This window comes from Anser cygnoides, chromosome 2, assembly GCF_040182565.1.
Source record: "Anser cygnoides isolate HZ-2024a breed goose chromosome 2, Taihu_goose_T2T_genome, whole genome shotgun sequence".
NCBI lineage: Eukaryota > Metazoa > Chordata > Aves > Anseriformes > Anatidae > Anser > Anser cygnoides.
Window position 1 is genome coordinate 85,040,933 of NC_089874.1, and position 18,475 is coordinate 85,059,407.

Sequence of the window (18,475 nt, forward strand, 5' to 3'; positions counted from 1 at the left end):
AATGAACATTCAGTAATCCACAGACATAAGGATGTAAAAACGGAAATCAAAAGACCTCATGGTTTCCATTTTTTTTAAGTCATTTTTAAACTATTTCACTACAATTCTGTCATAAGAAATTAATTGCACATAGGGCTGGCTGATAGAGCTCCAGTAACACGGTGATTATTTTCTGATTATCCTGTTTTATTCCATTCCCAGAAGAAATACAGAAAGACAATGCAAATACACAAAGCTTCTTTGTGACATTCTTATTTAAGCTTTAAGACATTCTTACTGTGTTTTTTTGTTTGTTTGTTTTTTAAATGGTACATGGTTTTATTTATTTATTTTTATCCTTGTGGACAGAAAAACTGATCAGAGGGGGCAACTCTTTAAGGATACTTTTCTTAGAGCACAGACAACACCAAACTGAATGGGTGCAGTTGATACACCACTAAGAAGGGATACCAACCAAAGGGACCTGGCCAAGCTTGAGAAGTGGGCCCTAATGAGGTTCAACAAGTCCAAGCGCAAGGTGCTGCACCTGGGTCAGGGCAATCCCAGACATGAGCACAGACTGGGAGAAGAACTCATTGAGAGCAGCCCTGCAGAGAAGGACTTGCGGAATCTGATGGATGAAAAGCTCGACATGAGCCAGCAGTGCGTGTTTGCAGCCCAGAAGGCCGACTGCATCCTGGGCTGCATCACCAGAGGAGTGGCCAGCAGGTGGAGAGAGGTGATTGTCCCCCTCTGCTCTGCCCTCCTGAGGCCTCACTTGGAGTACTGTGCCCAGGTCTGGAGCTCCCAGCACAAGAAAGATGTGGACCTGTTAGAACGGGTCCAGTGGAGGGCCACAAAGTTGATCAGATGGCTGCTCTTATAAAAAAAAAAAGGCTGAGAGCTGGAGATGTTCAGCCTGGAGATGAGAAGGCTCCGGGGAGACCTCATTGTGGCATTTCAGTACATAAAGGGGGGCTTATAAAAAAGATAGAATTTTTGCTCAGGCAGATAATAACAGAACAAGGGGGAATGGTTTTAAACTAAAAGAATGGAGATTTAGATTAGAGGTTAGGAGGAAATTCTTCACTCAGAGGGTGGTGAGGCCCTGGCACAGGTTGACCAGAGAAGCTGTGCATGCCCCATCCCTGGAGGTGTTCAAGGCCAGTCTGGATGGGGCCCAGGACAACCTGATCAAGTGGGTGGTGTCCCTGCCCATGGTAGGGGGGTTGGAACTAGATCATTTTTGAGGACTCTTCCAACCCAACCCATTTTGTAATTCTATTTTACCTTTGCTGTGATCTGAAATTCTTCATGTTCTTTTAGCAGCTCTTGAGTGTGCTGGATACTGGAACCAGTGGAAGTATGTGTGGATAAATAAAACTCTCCATTGTCATGAATCCATTCCAGAGCCTAAATAAAGCAAGAATGAAGGAAAAATAAGAGAGAAGGCAATATACTTTTGCCAACAGAAACCAACTGTAAACAGCATTTCACAAACACAGATTGGTTATAGGTAAATTTTGCTCTACTCCACTTGAGGCAATTGTGTAATAGCTTTACAATATCAAACAGTTTGTAACTACAAAATAATTCACTTAGTCTATGAAGCAGTGCTTCAGGGATTAAAGAAAAACAACTGGCATACGAACCTGGTAACTTCAGGGAAGTCCACTATTACATTAGTAGTCTACTGTTAAATGGTTTTAACTGACTGTATTTACAGTTTCATTAATGTACTCCTTAAACAAGCAAAAATAACTTTTTTGGTTCAACACAGGACAGCTGAACTTGAACATAAATGCGTGTTTTCCCAACCTATAAAAATTTATGCAAGACTGACAAATGTATAGGCTATACTTCTTCTATGCACTTAAGATTTAACTATTGTTTCACTCTTTGGTTGACATGTATTCCAGCCTCACAAAGTATTATCATACTTTGTAGTATTACCATACTTTGTAGTTACGTATACTCCTAGAAGTTTAACCTGCAGCAAAGGAAGAACGGTGGGATGTATCAGTTCAATTAACGTATGTAGAGGTAGAAGGCGACAGTAAACAGTAAAACACAGTATTTTGTTATTGAAACTGAATTATCTATGACCTGCAAGCTAAAATTGTTTCCCTTCTACATCCTAGCACCTTATTTTCTTACTATTATGAACCATGCTGATCCATGTTATGATTTGTGTTCTGCCCACATTAATATTCACTGCCCTTTTACACAAACTCAATTGTTGCAATGAATCCTTCTCCCTTTTACTACAAAAAAGTGAGTCCTTTCAACAAGCAGCCACTTAACACTAAAATCAAAAATGTAAAACGACTTGACAATGCAAATCTTCAATTACAACTCTTAATACAGGCTGCTAAGACAGGATGCAGAGGCACACACACTTAGAAACTTCTTAGTTCTGACATATTAACTGTTCAATGAATTTAGTACTGTTTGGCTAGAACACTCACCGTCAATGCCTGAATGTTAAAGACTGTAAGGGTGTACCAGGATGCTATTTACCCGGTCACATACTAGTGCAGATGCAAGCCTCAAGAGATGGGCCTGCACTTTTCAAGTGCCATTGACGGAAACAAGCCAACAACTCTTTGACTGGGATCAAGAAGAGGTGCACATCAGCTGGCCACCTGCACAATGTTTCTTGTCATTCTAACGTCAAACTTTGCAGGTGAAGACCGATGTAGACAATAAGCACATTAAAGGTTGATGCTATAAACAATGCTTATTTTGATACTTCTTGCTTTTCACTTTTAGCCTCCACTTTTTTTTTTTTTTTTGTGGGTTTATTACACAGTGCTGGAATGAGTGACAAACAAAATTTTCCCTCTGCAAGTGTCACCCTTTCATTACTTCTTGGCAGCTCTGTAGAGTCATGTGACCAGAAGTTAATCTTGATGTTAATTCCTACAGTTTAAGTCCGCTTGTTTCATGTGAAGGTCAGGATTGTATGCTGGAATCATAGAATCACAGAATGGTTGAGGTTGGAAGGGACCTCTGGAGATCATCTGGTCCAACCCCCCTGCCGAGCAGGATCACCTAGCACATATTTCACAGGATGGCATCCAGGCGGGTTTTGAATATCTCCAAAGAAGGAGACTCTACAACCTCTCTGTCCAAGCTGTTTCAGTGCTCTGTCATCCTTACAGTAAAGGAATGTTTCCTCACATTCAGCCGGAACTTCCTGTGTTTCAGTTTGTGCCCACTGCCTCTTGTCCTGTCGCTGGGCACCACTGAAGAGTCCAGCCCCATCCTCTTGACACCCACCCTTCAGATATTTGTACACATTGATAAGATCCCCTCTAAGTCTTCTCTTCACCAAGCTAAAATGTATAGAGAGGCACATCAGCATACACGAACTGGAAAAAATCAGTTTAGAGACCAGGTGAGCCCTTAATTCTGGAATGATAAGTCATTCTATCATTTTCCTTGCAAACTATTGTGGTATCTGTTTCCATAGCAGGGCACATAGTTCTGAAAGCACAAATCATGGGTTCTTCCAACTTCCAAACAAAAGCCATAATAAAGATAGCAATATTTCCCATTTATGGCTAATAGGTATGGAGTGCCAATAAACGTGGCAGTGACTAAACTGAAAGTTGCTGCAAAACGGGATTTACAATGAAAACGCTGACAGATCTTTATCTCTGGTGTTTGACCATTACTCACTAATCTCTGTTCAAAAGCAATCAGGTCATGTGCTTGGCAGAGGTTGAAGTTAAGGTCATTCACAACCCGGGAAGAGGGGTTGGAGTGGGGGTGTTGTAGTTTTTAATTGTTGTTTTAAAGGCTTATTCATCTTTAACTTCACTCCAGGATTTAACTTGCATTACTTTCTTTGTGAAGTCATGAAAGACAGGCTTCAGAAACCTTTCAAGATCAAAACAGACCACTAGTAATTAAGCCTCTGCCTACATTGGCTGTTGGAAAGAAATAAAAGATTAGCTTTTAGAGTCCTTTAAAATATGTCTAACTATATTTTGCACTATGGGCGTTGTGTTCTTTTTTGCGGAACAGGAACAGATTAGCTTCCTTTCTTTGTCCTATATCCAGTTTAAAAAAAAAAAAAAGAGCTGCCGATCATTCCAGTTACCAATTTTGCCTTGGAACCCCCCAGCTTATTTTTATGGCTTCCATTATGATTAGTAAAGTCGATTTTTTTCAGCTGTAATTATTTAATGGTTATTTCCAGACTGCTAAATTCAACAAAATATAAGAAGTTGGACCTACCATGCAAATACACAAAAACTGCAAAGACTTTTGCAGTCATTCAATTACACTGTTTAATGAATTACCCAACTTCTGTTTTCTAGATTAGGTTAATCTAGATTAATTAGATTCCCTCCTACCCCTAACCATCTGAGAAATATGTTGCTGTCTGTTATTTCCCTGATCAAATTAAGTGTGTTTGTGTAAAAGTTAACAAGCATAACAATTTGTCAACACAAGATTGAAGAAATGAGACTAGGCAGTATCAGATCAAGCTGGCAGAAGCTACCTTTAAATTACAGCAATAAAGACCGGCTGCCTCAGCAGATTTAGTTTTTCTGTATTAAAGGAACAGCAAATAATTCATCTTACTTTCTATTTAATTATTGATCTTTCAGGCATTTGGAATACTGAAGTCAATGGCAAATTTGCAATTATAGGACAAGTTAGTCCATGTCAAACCTTAATCACACTGAAGAGAATTTTTACATACAACCCTCACCTGTTTGGCACTTCTTTCAAACACCACATACTGTTGGCATTGATCAAGACGTCTTTTACGCATGGTCCAATAATGCAACACACGGTTTTCCCGCTGGAAGAGCTCATTCAAGATATCTGAAAGGAAGACAAACAGTTTCAACAGAGGTTATGACAAACAATTTTGAAACATACCAGAATCAGTGGAAGTAGTTTACACTGTAGAATTGGTAAGTGTTACTCTTTTACTGTATTTTGCTCTTTTTCATAATGTTCATGAAATATTCAGTGCTCCTTTTTCATTACTACTTAGAGAAACATTAAAGAAACTAGAAATGTAACTGAAACCTATTCATGACACCTTTTCTTCTATCAGATGCTTTTCATACAGGGATTGCCACTGTTTATAAGAGCTCAAAACTTAGTATGACAAAGATAGTTCTTGAAGGATTTGCTCAGAAACAGTGAGCATGCACAAGCATATGCTTAAAGGCTCATATTAACCACAGAATAGTTTTTTTCTTTTCTGAATATACAAGTTTCCTATAAAGTATTTTTACAATTTAATATATATGGGTAAATATATAAGCTTAGCTCACTACAATAACAAATGCCACATATTCAAACATTATATAGAAGAACAAGAAAAAAAACACGACAAAAAACACTATAATTGAGAATGTTGACTTGCTCAAATATCAATGTTCACTGAGCCTCGACAGAATTTCCAGGTAATCAAATAATTAACTCCACAATTTGCTACTCCATTTCTGAGTATCAGAAACTGTCTAGCATTGAGAATTGCATCCAAATTATACTGTTAACCTACAATTCCATGTGTCTGGCTTATAAGTTCTTTGATGGCAAAGGCTTTTTGCTTACAATATGCTGCAGATCTTATCTGAACTCTGCTTCTTTAATGCTTATTGGTTTTTATTTCAAATAAATAAATCCTAGCAGTTTTCTTGTGAAGCTCACTTTACCCACTGTTTCTTTCAGAACAGCAACCCTAGTGGATTTTGTAGATACTGCAAACCCAGATGGCAAACTGAAACTCATAGGAATGGGGAATCGCAAGATCTCTGTCAGGTGATTCTGTTGGAAGTGCAAAGAACCCAAAGGGAACCCTCCACCATTTGAAAGAAACAGAAGAGACGACAAAAAAGGCTTATCCTTCACAGCAATGCTCTACTTGTTTTTCTACAGACACCCACAACCGGGTATTTTCAATGAATACTAATGAAGAGTCTTAGGTGCTAGACCTCTGAACATCTTTGTGTCCCCCAGCCCCATGGTGCTGGTCCACCACGTCCGAACTTGCAAAAGCTAACAACTCAGAGAAATGGTTTGACAGATAAGCTCAAAGGCAGCCTGAAGGGAAAAACGTCTCTCCCTATCTATGGGTGAGCTGGGAACAATTACAATCACCTGCTACTGCCTTCCTGAGGATTATGAAACCTGGCTGCAGTGCTGCCAATATCTTCCTGCTTGGAAATACTGTAGTCCCATTTGACATGGAGCGCTGAGATCACCCAGAATTTGCTTTTCGTTGGAGTCTGGTAACTGCAGCCAATGTTTTATTCCTGCTGGGCAGGCTACCCTCAAACATGCCTCAACTAATCTGTCCCCTTGCCAAGTCATGAGCTGATCTGCTATATGCAACGCTGCCTCGCTGCCTCACCTGCTTTCTCAGTTTTATTTCTGCCTTAGGCCACCTCTGAAATGCTTGCACAGAACACACACCGGATTTCTGGGGGACTACCATTATATAATGTAATAAACCCAAACGGACACCATATAAAAAGAGACATCTTGATAATGACGCAAGTGAAGTAATTCTGATACACAGCAAGTAAGGTGAATTTAGCTAATTGGAACAGCACTTGTTCTGTGAGGACATGATACAGATGGCAAGCCAGTGAGAGACATTTGGCTGAGTCCCATTAATGTCACTGCCATTAATTTCTTGGACTGACAAGGAATAGAACACATTTTATAAAATAACTGTAAGAAGTTATAGAATGTAGACTTTCCATATCAGGTTTAGATGAGCAGCTCTACCTATTTCAAGCCTTCTGAACTGTTGTTTTCTTTAGTTCCAACATTTGTTAGGATACCAAAGTAGTTCCTAAGCTTTCAATTTATTCTGGCTCTATCAGCTGAAATCTCTTGGAGCTTGTCTCTACACATCTTGCACTATCAGATTATCTAAAAATATGAGCAACACTAGACCAAAGTTCCTTCATCTACGATGTTCACCTGTAGCCTGTGAAGCAGAGGCAAGAAAAAAGCACATGAAACTAGCAGCAGAAGGCAAGATGAAGATGCTCTGTTTCTGAGCTTACAACTATTGTCACTGGCTGAATCCACCTGCCACAACAAAGTTTCAGGCCACTACTACTTCATAAAAATTGGCTTTGGCATGGTGTCTGATACAGAATTTGTACAGCTGTAACGACATGTCAAGAAAATTATTTACACTGGTATGAAGGGACAGAATGACATCTTTCAGAGTTCAGTATCATTGTGATTACTGTTTCCCAAGAAGAATGTGTTTAGCTAAACTTTGCCTGTATTAACAGATTGCTTTTCTAGATATTTTAACCTGCGTCTGGAAACAAGGATCAAGTCTGCCACTGAATAATGTATGTTAATTTGCTTTTTTGTTTGTTTTAAAAAAAAGTTCAGCAGTTCTGCAGAAACTCAAGGGTTACTCCATTTTATAAACAGTTCTTTTTAGTGTCTGAATACTATATAATGAGCACAGTCTAACACATTATTTCATTTTGTTGAAACACAGGGTGCATCTGTTCTGCAGGACCATTACACACACTCGTACTCAGATGTATTCTTGAAATAAACGCTGTACTCTTTTCAATCCTATCTATTTAGAAAAGAGATTAAAAGAGACTACTGTTCTGAAATGTAATTATTTTTAAGGACATTAGCAAAGACTTCTCTACTTTTCCCTCATTTGAACACATTTATCTTTCTCAGAATGACTGTTTCTGCACAAAACAGCTTTTGGAACCAAATCTTAAAGTTTGCCTACAAGTCCTAATACTTTTTTTCTTACACTCAAGAAACATTATAGCTCAACTTTCTGCTTGCTTCTGCTTTGATTTTGTTTTCTGCTACTAAGAGAAGAACTAATTGACAAATTTCATTAACAATTTTTCACTATTGATACGACCTGCATCTGCACAGAAATTTTGTCTTATGCGGTTCTATAAATGTTGATGTCTTGAGGATAGGGGGGAAATAATCCTTTGTCTTATTCGCACATGCGAAAAGTTTCAACAGACACAATCTAATTATTTCCCTACAAATGTCCAATACTCTATTATCTCTCCAAGAAGAAAAAATCAACACAGGGAGATTTTCAATTTGAGTACCATCAGATACATAGATGAGCTTAACAAACTTTTTTCCTGTTATAGGAAAATGAAGAAAGTGAGCATGTCCTTTTCTGGTAGAATCAAAAAATAATTTAGAGTGGAAGTGACCTCTGGAGATCACCTGTTCCAACGTCCCCCTCAAAGCAAGATTAACTTCAAAATTGTTCAGGGACTTGTTCAAATGAATTTTAAAATTTCCCAAAGACTCCACCACCTCTCTGGGCTACCTGTTCTGCTCGGTGCTTTCTCACTCCCTGCTGTAACACTTTTTGCTTATATCCATTCAAAATTTTCTATTAGGACCAAAAAATTACAGCAAGGTCCTAATGCTGTGTTCCTCTGAGTTTGGCTCCACCTTCTGCATAACTCCCTTTGGATAGCTGCAAACAGCAATTAATTAGGCAATTTGACTTAGACTTCTCTGTTTCTAAGTCTGTAGCACTGACAAGTGTTCAGCCACAGGTTCAAAATGCATGAAGCAGTACATGACTAGCAAATAAGCTATTAAAATGCAGTATTTATTTCTGAATGTCTCCTACTAATCTCCGTTCTGCCTACTTCACCCACCATTTATGCACACCCTACTAATTTCTGTTGTTTTGCCACTTTCATCCCTGAAAACCCTACAGATTTCTGTCTCTAGTCCATTCCCTACAACACAAGTTACACCTCAAAGCTGCACTATGTTGAATTAGTCCTACCAAAAGCCAAGCCCCACATAATGGTTCTTTCCTGCCTCATCTCAGCTACTACTTATCTAAACAAGATATTTAAATATGATGTCAGTTATCCTATACTTCATCAAGTTCCTTAAAACTGGTTCAGCTATATGAAGAGCCCAAGGGCATCATTCTAGGGATTGCCCTGGCATTCCTGAGGAACTCACAGAATGCACCACACCAGTAGACTGAGTAAGCTTCAAGTGATCAGCAGCTCCCTTTCGGCTTCAGACCAAACATTATCACATGGAAGTTTACTATCTCATTCTCTAAACAAAAGCAGCACATCTGAGTTTCAAATTGCAAGAAGATCAAGCGTAAGCAGGAGATAAATAAATTCAGAGCAAATTCATTTGGGTATAAGAAAATTTGATGACTGTCAGCTCTTCCAAAGTGTGAGAACAATTTTAATTAATTCCTGTTAAGCCTCACAGAACCATTTCCACTTGTGCAGGCTTCAGTCCCCCAGCATCACACACACCACAGCACATGATCATTGCACTCTTTGGATGAGAAAAAAAAAAAAAAGAATAAGAACAAGAATCCCCTTACTTTTGACTTGCTGTTCAGGTGCTTTAATGTGTGTCACCATCCCTGGCATGTTTACGCTATTCCTGTGCAGGTATTTCAGGAAGACATCGGCATTCCTCCGGGCCAGCGTGCAAGCCTAGAGAGTCAGCAGTATTATTTTCTTCCAAGATGTACACATATGCATCCAACAGAGATGAAGGACCTTCCTCTCCCCCTTTTTGCGTATTCCCCCCCTTAAGAAGCGTTGCCTATTAAATTCTTCTACAAGTAAGCCAACCCAACCATTAAAATTGTTTCCCCAATAAATAATCCTTACTTATCTGGCAGGAAAAAAAAAAAAAAAACACCTAAAAACTGAAACAAAAAACCCAACCAAACAAAATGATACTAGTTTTTATCTGAAGATCCTGGAAAGCAATTACCTGCTTTAGAGCTTTCAGCATGACTCAGAGCTCATAGTTTGTTTTGTGTATGTGCCACTTGAAATGATTTATTGCATAAACAGAGTGCACATGCTTATGACATCACCTGGATATTCTAAAACATTCACCAATACTTTACACAAAAAGTAATTGCTTAGCTGAAGTGAAACCAAAAGTGCTAAAATATTAAGACATGTCCTTTAAAGGCCTTGAGAACTTTGAGTCCTCTCAGCTGTACTGCCAACGCTCAGCTCAGCTGCCTTCTTCATCTTAATGCACATCAAGTACTATATATGGTCTGGCTGCCTTATTTCTAATAATCAGAACATGAAATGCTGCTTTAAATTGGTTAGATGCAGTAACAAAGATACCAAGCAATTTCTCAAATTATTTTAACCCAAAGACTGGAAATTCACATGCCCGCTGCTGAAAGATGCATTTGACAGCATACTTAGAGCTACGCTAATACATTTTTGAATGTTCTCATCTGTGCACTGAGAACAAAAAGGCTTTTAGTAAAACTAAGTTATATACTGTGAAGTCTTTCAAGGCGATACTGGAAAAAGCCTTTAGTTATAGGCTTAGTCATGCTGCTTTGCAAGCATCCGTTACACTTTTATTCAGTATGATCAATAACTCTCTTCATTAGGGCATTAGCTAGAATAAAAAACCTTTAATTTATCTGCAGACTATTACACAATCCCAACTACTCCCAGATGCTCGTCTAGTAATTTTCTTCTTTCTGTACTGTAGGCCAAGTACAACTAAGAGTTGCTCTGATACACAGGCAGTAATGACAATACGTGACTGTCACTTCTTTTCCAAAGCAGCAGCTTTTAACTATTCTTTACAATGACAGTTGCTCAAAGCTGTGATTCCCAATTCAACTTCAGTCACAGTGGGAGACCTGACATCTATTGAAGTTCCACAGGAAATACATTTATAAGGCTGGCCACAATTTTATGAACTTGGCTATACTCTCTTATTCACTGTCAGAAGTGGTTAACATGCCACTTACCACATTTTGTGGTTCAGAACATGTACATAGCTTAGCTTTTAACTAGACACTGCTCCATTGCTTTCCATGCACGTTTCAGCGCTGTAATAGTGAATGTTTGACTGCACGCTTTCTAAGACACGGAAGACCACAAAAAGTGACAAAACCTACCTTCAGGAATGCCTCCTTCTGTTCCAGGTGTTTGCTTATCATGGGTGTAACATGATCTGTTTCAGAGTTGGGACCCAGTTTGTCTGCTCCCCCACACCAGTCCTCTTCTCGCTTATATTCTTGCTCCAGGCTTTCCAGCACGCTGCACACCTATCGGGCAGAAGGAGTCCAACTTGCATGTAATTCAGTACAACAAAAATTTGAAATGCAGGACAGAAAAACTGAAAACTGATCTATCCCTTACATACATCTTCTGACATATTTTTACTGGGACTTAAGGGAAGGTAACCAACGTTGGCTTTAGGTTTGCAAGCACTGGCCTTCTTAGGTGGAATTGCTCAGGATGCTCTCTCTGAAGTTGCTCTTCTTTCCCAGCCTCTGCGACTGCAAAGTTCAGGATAAGCTTTCCACATGATTGCAGAGGAAGCAACCTTGCCAATATTCCCACTAACTCTTCTGCTGACAAGTCAAATAAAGCTGATTTTTCTCTGACTCTCATATAAAACACAACATTAACCATCTGCAGTAGTTCCATTAAAACCTCTGTGTAACTTGCTTGTGGTTTAAGCAAAACTTCTTGATACAAGCAGTAATTAAACTAAGCACTTGTATTCCTGTTTTATTTCGGAAATGTTTTACAAGCCTTTTTCTTGATTAAAATAAGAATCTGGGGAACATTAAAGGCCAGAGAGACAGAAGAGGCTGACAAAGATTTGAGTCTTCACCAATAACCACTGCACTTTGGTAATCTTTGAATTTTTCTAATTGAAGTGAGTGTAGCCAGAAAAATTACACTGTAGCCTCCAAGTAGTTAGTGCAATTTGTCTACTACTCTTTTAAAACCATGATTTCTGTTTCTAAGGCAGCTGGGAAAATAATTTGCTTTTTGAATTTTTTGTATTTTATGACTGCATTTCATTGTTATCAAATCGGTAAACATAACCAAATCCAGCCAACCCATTTTTTTGACACCGCGCTGAAGAATTTACCAAGGCTGACACAGCTCATATAGCATTTCTGTACCTGTTCAGAAGTTTTATAGAAGGCAACAGAGGCATTCACAAGCTTGAGACGGTCCTCCATCTTCAGCATCAGTTGTTGCCAATGAGAAGCAACCTTCTCTGCACACTCCCTGATCATATCCATGTCATAGTGATTAGCCTGCAGCATTGCCTCTGCTTTCTGCTGAACCTGTAGGGCACTTTGATGCGTTTTCTGACAAGAGATGAAAATTCAGGGGTTCAGTAAAGCATTTGAGTTCATTTTCTTGAAGACCTCAAAGGCTCACATTTCCACTGTGTCAGTGACACTTCTACACGCGCACACACATACTCATAAACTAAAAATAACTGTCTAATATTAGTCACTGCATGACTTCATTATGCAAACACAAGGAAAATAAATCCTATGGAGATTTACCAGCAAATCAACAATGATTAGCAGACTACAATAAAAGCCGACTGCAAAGCATTAATCACACATCTCATCTCTATGTCACAGTAAAATTCTTTATAACCATGAATTCCAGGTTGATTTTCTTTCCCTTCATCATAAGGAGGGAAAAAAAGATGGAAAGGATTTATCTTATTTTGGTCTGATTGCTATTTCTGTCCTCACAGCTTTAAGGCAGTCTATTGCAAATTAGTACTGAACCAAGATGCAAGCATGTAGGACAATAAAAAAGACAACTCTCTCCAGTCTTTAGAAGAAAAATTTTTAACTTTAGTTCTCCATATAAACATATACTTTCCTAAATTCTTCAACACTTAACTATATTAAGTACGATTACATCTGAGTCCAGAATGACACAGAAAACACAGAGTTTAACCTTCCTAGTCACTTATCCTTAAATTGACAAACAGCTAGAGGTCACATGATTCTTACACTTAAGAGTTACCAAAGCTTTCGAAACGAGAGTACATATAGCTCAAACTGTTAAAAAAAAAGAAAAAAAAGAGAAACACAGAGCTCCACAAAATGGCATAAGAACATGAAACTATTACTGCAAGACAGTACTTCTGAAAATGAAAATAGTTTTCCCAAAGAAACATAACATTGGTTACATTTTCAGCAAAAGTTCTTTAAAAAGCATACTATATATAACCAATGTCACCACAAATCCCCCAATAGTGCATATAAATCAATATTACTGTGTTCCAGTCTTAAGATCTCTGTACAATTTTGGCACACAGATGACCAGTCCAATATATTTAGTTTGAAATCAAAGCAGGAGGAAGGACACTTCACCACACACAAATTTCAGTAAAACTTACCATTGAACAAAAATGGAAACATAAAAAGACCATATCATAATACACTGAATAAATGGTTGTTGTTCTTTAATCGGAATACATACAATTCATGTGTGCTGTTTCGTTTATTCTCAACTTTAACACCTAGTTTTATATTGTTGTATTCTAAAAAAGGGAAACACCATTTTCAGTAAAGCTGCTGTTAACAGACTTACTTGATTTATATTTTAACTTTTTTATTCTTCTCCAATCAAAAAATTACCACTTTACAATGTTGCAAAAAAGGCACCAAGAAGAGGTGGTCGTCTGGCACTGCAGCTCCAAAACAAGAAAAAAAGAACATGAACAAAAACCCCAGCTTCCCAATAAGTGTTTTTTATCTCTTTGCCATAAGATGATTTCAATACTCTAGCGTTAACCCGCCAGTATGAAAAGGGAAAGAAGAGATACACCTCCTTAGGACGATGCTGTTTACAGAGACTCATGAACAATAATAGAGAACTTCTTAGATACGGTCACTGAAATGGTGCTTTTACCTCTATTGCATGTTGAAACTGCTCATGTTCCCTCTGTAACTGTTCTGCTTCCTGCAAAGAGCTAGCAGTGATAAGGCCAGCATTTAGCATTGACTCCCCATTTCGGATCCAGCCCAAAACCTGTAACAAAAGAGAAGACCTTAAAATACACAATTCCACTGCCAGCCAGCAAGAAAAGCATCGTTGCTAGGGACTAAACCATTTATGGACACATGTGGTTCTGGAATTGATGCCTAAATCATTTATTATACGTTTACAGTGAGTGATATATATGTAATATAACACAGGCAATGACTTTCATTTTAATTGCCTGTTTTGCTTAGCTGACAACTTGTATGTTTCAGTCAATTATTACATGTTTGTGGGTTCATTTTTTACTGAAGCAAGGTTGCACTTCTGCATGTCACTTATGCCACCTGGAAAACAGAATAAAGTTACAAGTAATATTTGCTGAAGAGCCAGTGTCAGTCATGTAAATTGAGGACGTGCAGCTTAGTAAAAAGACAGCAAATAATTCAGAATATTAACGTTGAGAAAAACATGACCGTTAAGTGTTTTCTAATTGCTTGAATGTTTTTGTTTTTCAGGAAGTGCCTTCTTGACTCGTCCACTAAAACCCCAAGAATTCTAGGATGGGGAGAAGCCTCAGGAGGCCACCTAGTGCATTCCTCACCAACAGCAGCAACGTGTAACCTTAAGGCCTCCCCCCGCCCCCAAAGATCTGTGTCCTGTTCATTACTCAAGACTCCAGTAATGGGCATCCCACACTTTCACCAGACATTTTTATCACCTTAAGTCTTCTTCCTAACATCTAACTGTCAAAATCTCTCTTGCTTTAATTTCACCTTATGTAATTTGCCCTGCACACAATATACAAAAGAAAAAAACAAAACAAACAAAACCACCAACAAACAAGAAAAAAACAAACAACAAACATTTATCCCTCTTGGCATCATTTTCCCCCATCCTCTCCCTCAATAATTTTACCCTACTCCTTCCTCTAGACAACACTCCCCATTGACACCAGTCTTCAACCACTCCCCTATGAACTTAGCCTCCTAATTTTTCTCGCTACTCTTTTATGAGCTCTCTCCAGTTGATAACCATCACTTCTGTCAAAATCTTTCAAATACTGAGTAAAGCTGGACATAATTGAGGTTATTCACTGTTGTCTGTGAACTTTTCTGCAGAATTACTGCCCAGCCAGTAATTACCCCTGTGCTGCATTTGTTCAGCTGATTATTCCTGCCAGTAAATCATGCTCTGCATTTGTCACTAATAAAATTCATATCCTTCATGCAGCACAATTCTCCAATACATCAAGATTGTCTTGAACTGTAATTCAGTGTCTCCTGATAAATTGAAGTACCTTTTCCAGTTACTTTTGCCTTCATCTTCAAATTTAATAGCATAATCTCTACACCAACATGCAGATTTTCTAACTACAAACATAAGCTTCTGGCCTTGAAACAACTGCTGCTGCTGCAAGGAAAGGCTTCCAGATCACAGCACAGAGCACGTGAAGAGTGACATGAAAAAAGTCAGGTTAAGACACCTGGGGTTTTTAAATACTGAAGGGAGCAAGCCAAGGAAGGCCTCAAGAACAAGAAAAGGGAAAACATCCTAGGAAACAGATGGGTCCAGAAGACAAGACAGAAATTAAGCTTGGAGGAAAGGATTTATCTCGAAGAACATAGAGGGTGGAAGATTTTTAAAATCACTTTTTAACTTCTATTTTGTCTTACAACAGCATCTCTAAACTCTCTTTCTATCATACAAATTAATTCTTCCAGGTATAACGTAATAAAATGCACCACCTTTGTGTTAAAATACTTTTAGCCTTCTCCAGAGAATTTACAACAAATGAGAGCGTTTAAAGCAGCACTAATTCAAAGCTCTTCTTGACTTGGCATCCTATCACACGCAGCAGAGACAGCTAGCACAGAACTTGCTATTTTGAACACACTGATTTGCACTCCTGCTTATTGCAGATTAGGATGGAAGTGCAGAAGTGGGTGGGACTCATAGGAGGGAAGTTGCCAGCAGCATTTTCTCCTTCCCCTTCTCTCTGCTCTGACTGAAAGGGATAACATAAGTACCAGTAAACTGCAAGCCTGTTCTTTTTCCAAGGCTGTTGCCTTGCAGTGTTTGTTGGCATATTCCCATCACCTCACTACTGGAGCGGACCACACATCCTATCTTTTCCCCTCCTAGTCTTCAGCAGGCTAGAAAAGCATCAGCAGAACATCAGCAAAACTGTAGAAACGAAACTGAGTTTGGGACACCTGAAAGGGTAGTTCTATAGATAGATGCTTGTTTTAAGTTTGGTTTCTTGTACTGATTTTTTACTCCAACTAGACACGATCACAAGACACACCTGCTTCAGCAAGCACTCCTACGTGCATTTTTATATCCATATGACCCTATATGGAGTGCCAGGATACTCGCCCTGAATAGTATTCTTGGAGAATCAGAGCTCAAACACTGTGGACTGTGTTTGCACCAAGCTTTAAGGTCTACATGTATGAATCCAAGGCAGCTCAAGGCATTCTTGAGGATTCAGGCTTGGACTACACTGTTGTACACATGTGAATATATAGACATATCCAAGAATATACACCATAATCACAGCAGCAAACAACAGTGCACTGCAAAGGTTTAACAAGCATAGTAAAATCAGTGCACTTAGGAGCTCGGTAGAGAATTTGACCCATGTAGGTGATGCACGCTAAGACAACCAAAGCATTCATTCTACACAGTGAGTACATGGGAGCAATTGCACCAATAAGTAATCCAGTAGCTATATATTTTAGGTGATCAAAGGTTTGGCTGACAAACATACAAGTGTAGTTGTGGATGAACCAGATGCTCTCTTAACTATTTCTTTGCCTCTACTTGTATGTCCCTACCCTGTATAAAGTGATTGCATTTTCCTTTCCATGTTGTTTTTTTCTACATACAGCTGTCCTTTCTTACTTTAGTGAGCACCCTCTTCCTCCGGACTTCTATGGTGCAGGAAAACCTCAATATTCTGTCTGCTTTTGCCCTTTCTGCACCTATTAAATATCAGGTTGGAGAGCAAATTCTCTGTAGGATTTCTTTAAACCTGTTTGTCTTCTAGCCCTTCTGCTTCCTCCTTGAAGCTTGATCTACAGCACTTCAATGACACAAAGCATAACGTACTGTAGCTGAGGGAGAAGTAACACTGGATGTTTTTATCTGCTTTCTGTGCTCAAAAGAAGCTCACCTAGTACAGAAAAGACTTTACTAACTTATAAAGACTTATTAACTTATAAAGACTGACTTACTTATAAAATCTTAATTAACTTATGAAGACTTAAAAAAACTTACTTAGCTAAAAAATGAAGCCAGGAGACAGTTTTCTGGTCTCAATTACAACAACCTGAGGGATGCACCCTATGGAAAAATTCCTACAGGATTCCAATCTAATAATCTATCACGACTACAAGCTAAATACATGCGTGTAAAATGTGAAAATACAACAGCAGTGATTTCAGTTTTGGCAGGAAAAAAAAATCAAATGTCAATCTTGTTAAAAACTTAAATATGGAGACAGTATCCCATCTACATAATAAATATGCTTAACCTCTATTCATCAGCAACAAATCTGGAAGGAAACCACAGTAATGGGACTAGAAAACCATGTGCTCACTGCTTCAGGCAATAAAATACAAATAACAAAACAGACTGAAGGGGAGGTTTACCGTGTCATTTTACTCTCAAGAAAAGCACACCGGCTGTGACCTGCTGAGCTATGGAGCTTTTCCCAGTTAAGAGGAAAAAACAAAGATCATGCTTCCTGATATTTAATAAAATTAAGGTAAATCAGAAGTGTTTTTCTGGAAAAGCTACTAAAATCACCAAAAGTTGAAGATACTAGACCCAAAACATTCCCAAAAGGATCAAAAGAAATCCTGTAAGACAATATAACATTGTTTTAGTTCCATTCATTTTTTAGGCCTTCAGGCTGGGGAACTATTGCAGCTTCATTGGTACAGTGAAAACTTGGAAGAGGCGTTTGTAATAGATGAACCTGTGAGCTAGGTGTTCACGTAAGCTTCTTTGAAAATTCACATCTATTAGAACTTCTAATTCAAAATAAAATCCAAGTTGACAGTTGATAGAGATGTGTTCTATGAATATAAAATAGAATCATGTTTTTCTCCTAAAACCCACTCTATTATGAAGAAGCAGCTGGCTAGAATAGCATACTACCTCTCTATTATTTATAAGACGAACTGATTTTTTTTTTTTAAATCTAAACTTCAGCTTCCCTTTCAGTCAGGTACTACTACTAGTACTGGCTTGGAAAAGTTACAAACATCTTACAGAATGAATCTACAAACCATGTACTAACTGCAACATAGATATTCCTCTACAATCCATGATATTCATCTTCTGCTTGTATCTGCAAAAATATGAAGCATTTATTCTGCAAATACATTTTAAACAGGTGTTTCTTTCTTGTCATATTTAACTTGTATGCAAACAAAGCTAATGCAGAAAGGTATTCAGTTTCTTGTGGGAGCATCCAATGGAAATAACTATTTTATAGTGCTATATTCTGTTCTGTAACTGAATATTATTTCAGTACTGTGGGAATTCATGACTTATCTTTCTTACTAATCTATCCCATCGTTGCCTACTGATGTACCACAATGGAATGAGACTGCCTCAGCTGGTATTCACATTCTTTCTTTTTCATTTTTTATTTTATTTGCAAATTTGCATTCTTTTCCTTCATC

The 18,475-nt window shown here is 38.3% G+C and overlaps 1 protein-coding gene across 2 annotated transcripts in view; it reads right to left on the reverse strand.

Moving 5' to 3' along the window:
- The window catches only part of TRIO (trio Rho guanine nucleotide exchange factor), a 248,134-nt gene that overhangs the window by 93,352 nt on the left and 136,307 nt on the right, over window positions 1–18,475 (reverse strand). For both annotated transcript variants that reach the window (XM_066992554.1, XM_066992555.1), the window contains exons 16-21: window positions 13,710–13,829; window positions 11,945–12,136; window positions 10,922–11,071; window positions 9,353–9,467; window positions 4,706–4,821; window positions 1,270–1,392 (exon numbers count right to left, since the gene is read on the reverse strand). In XM_066992554.1, the coding sequence (XP_066848655.1) occupies window positions 1,270–1,392; window positions 4,706–4,821; window positions 9,353–9,467; window positions 10,922–11,071; window positions 11,945–12,136; window positions 13,710–13,829 (816 nt within the window). The remainder of the gene's footprint in view (window positions 1–1,269; window positions 1,393–4,705; window positions 4,822–9,352; window positions 9,468–10,921; window positions 11,072–11,944; window positions 12,137–13,709; window positions 13,830–18,475) is intronic.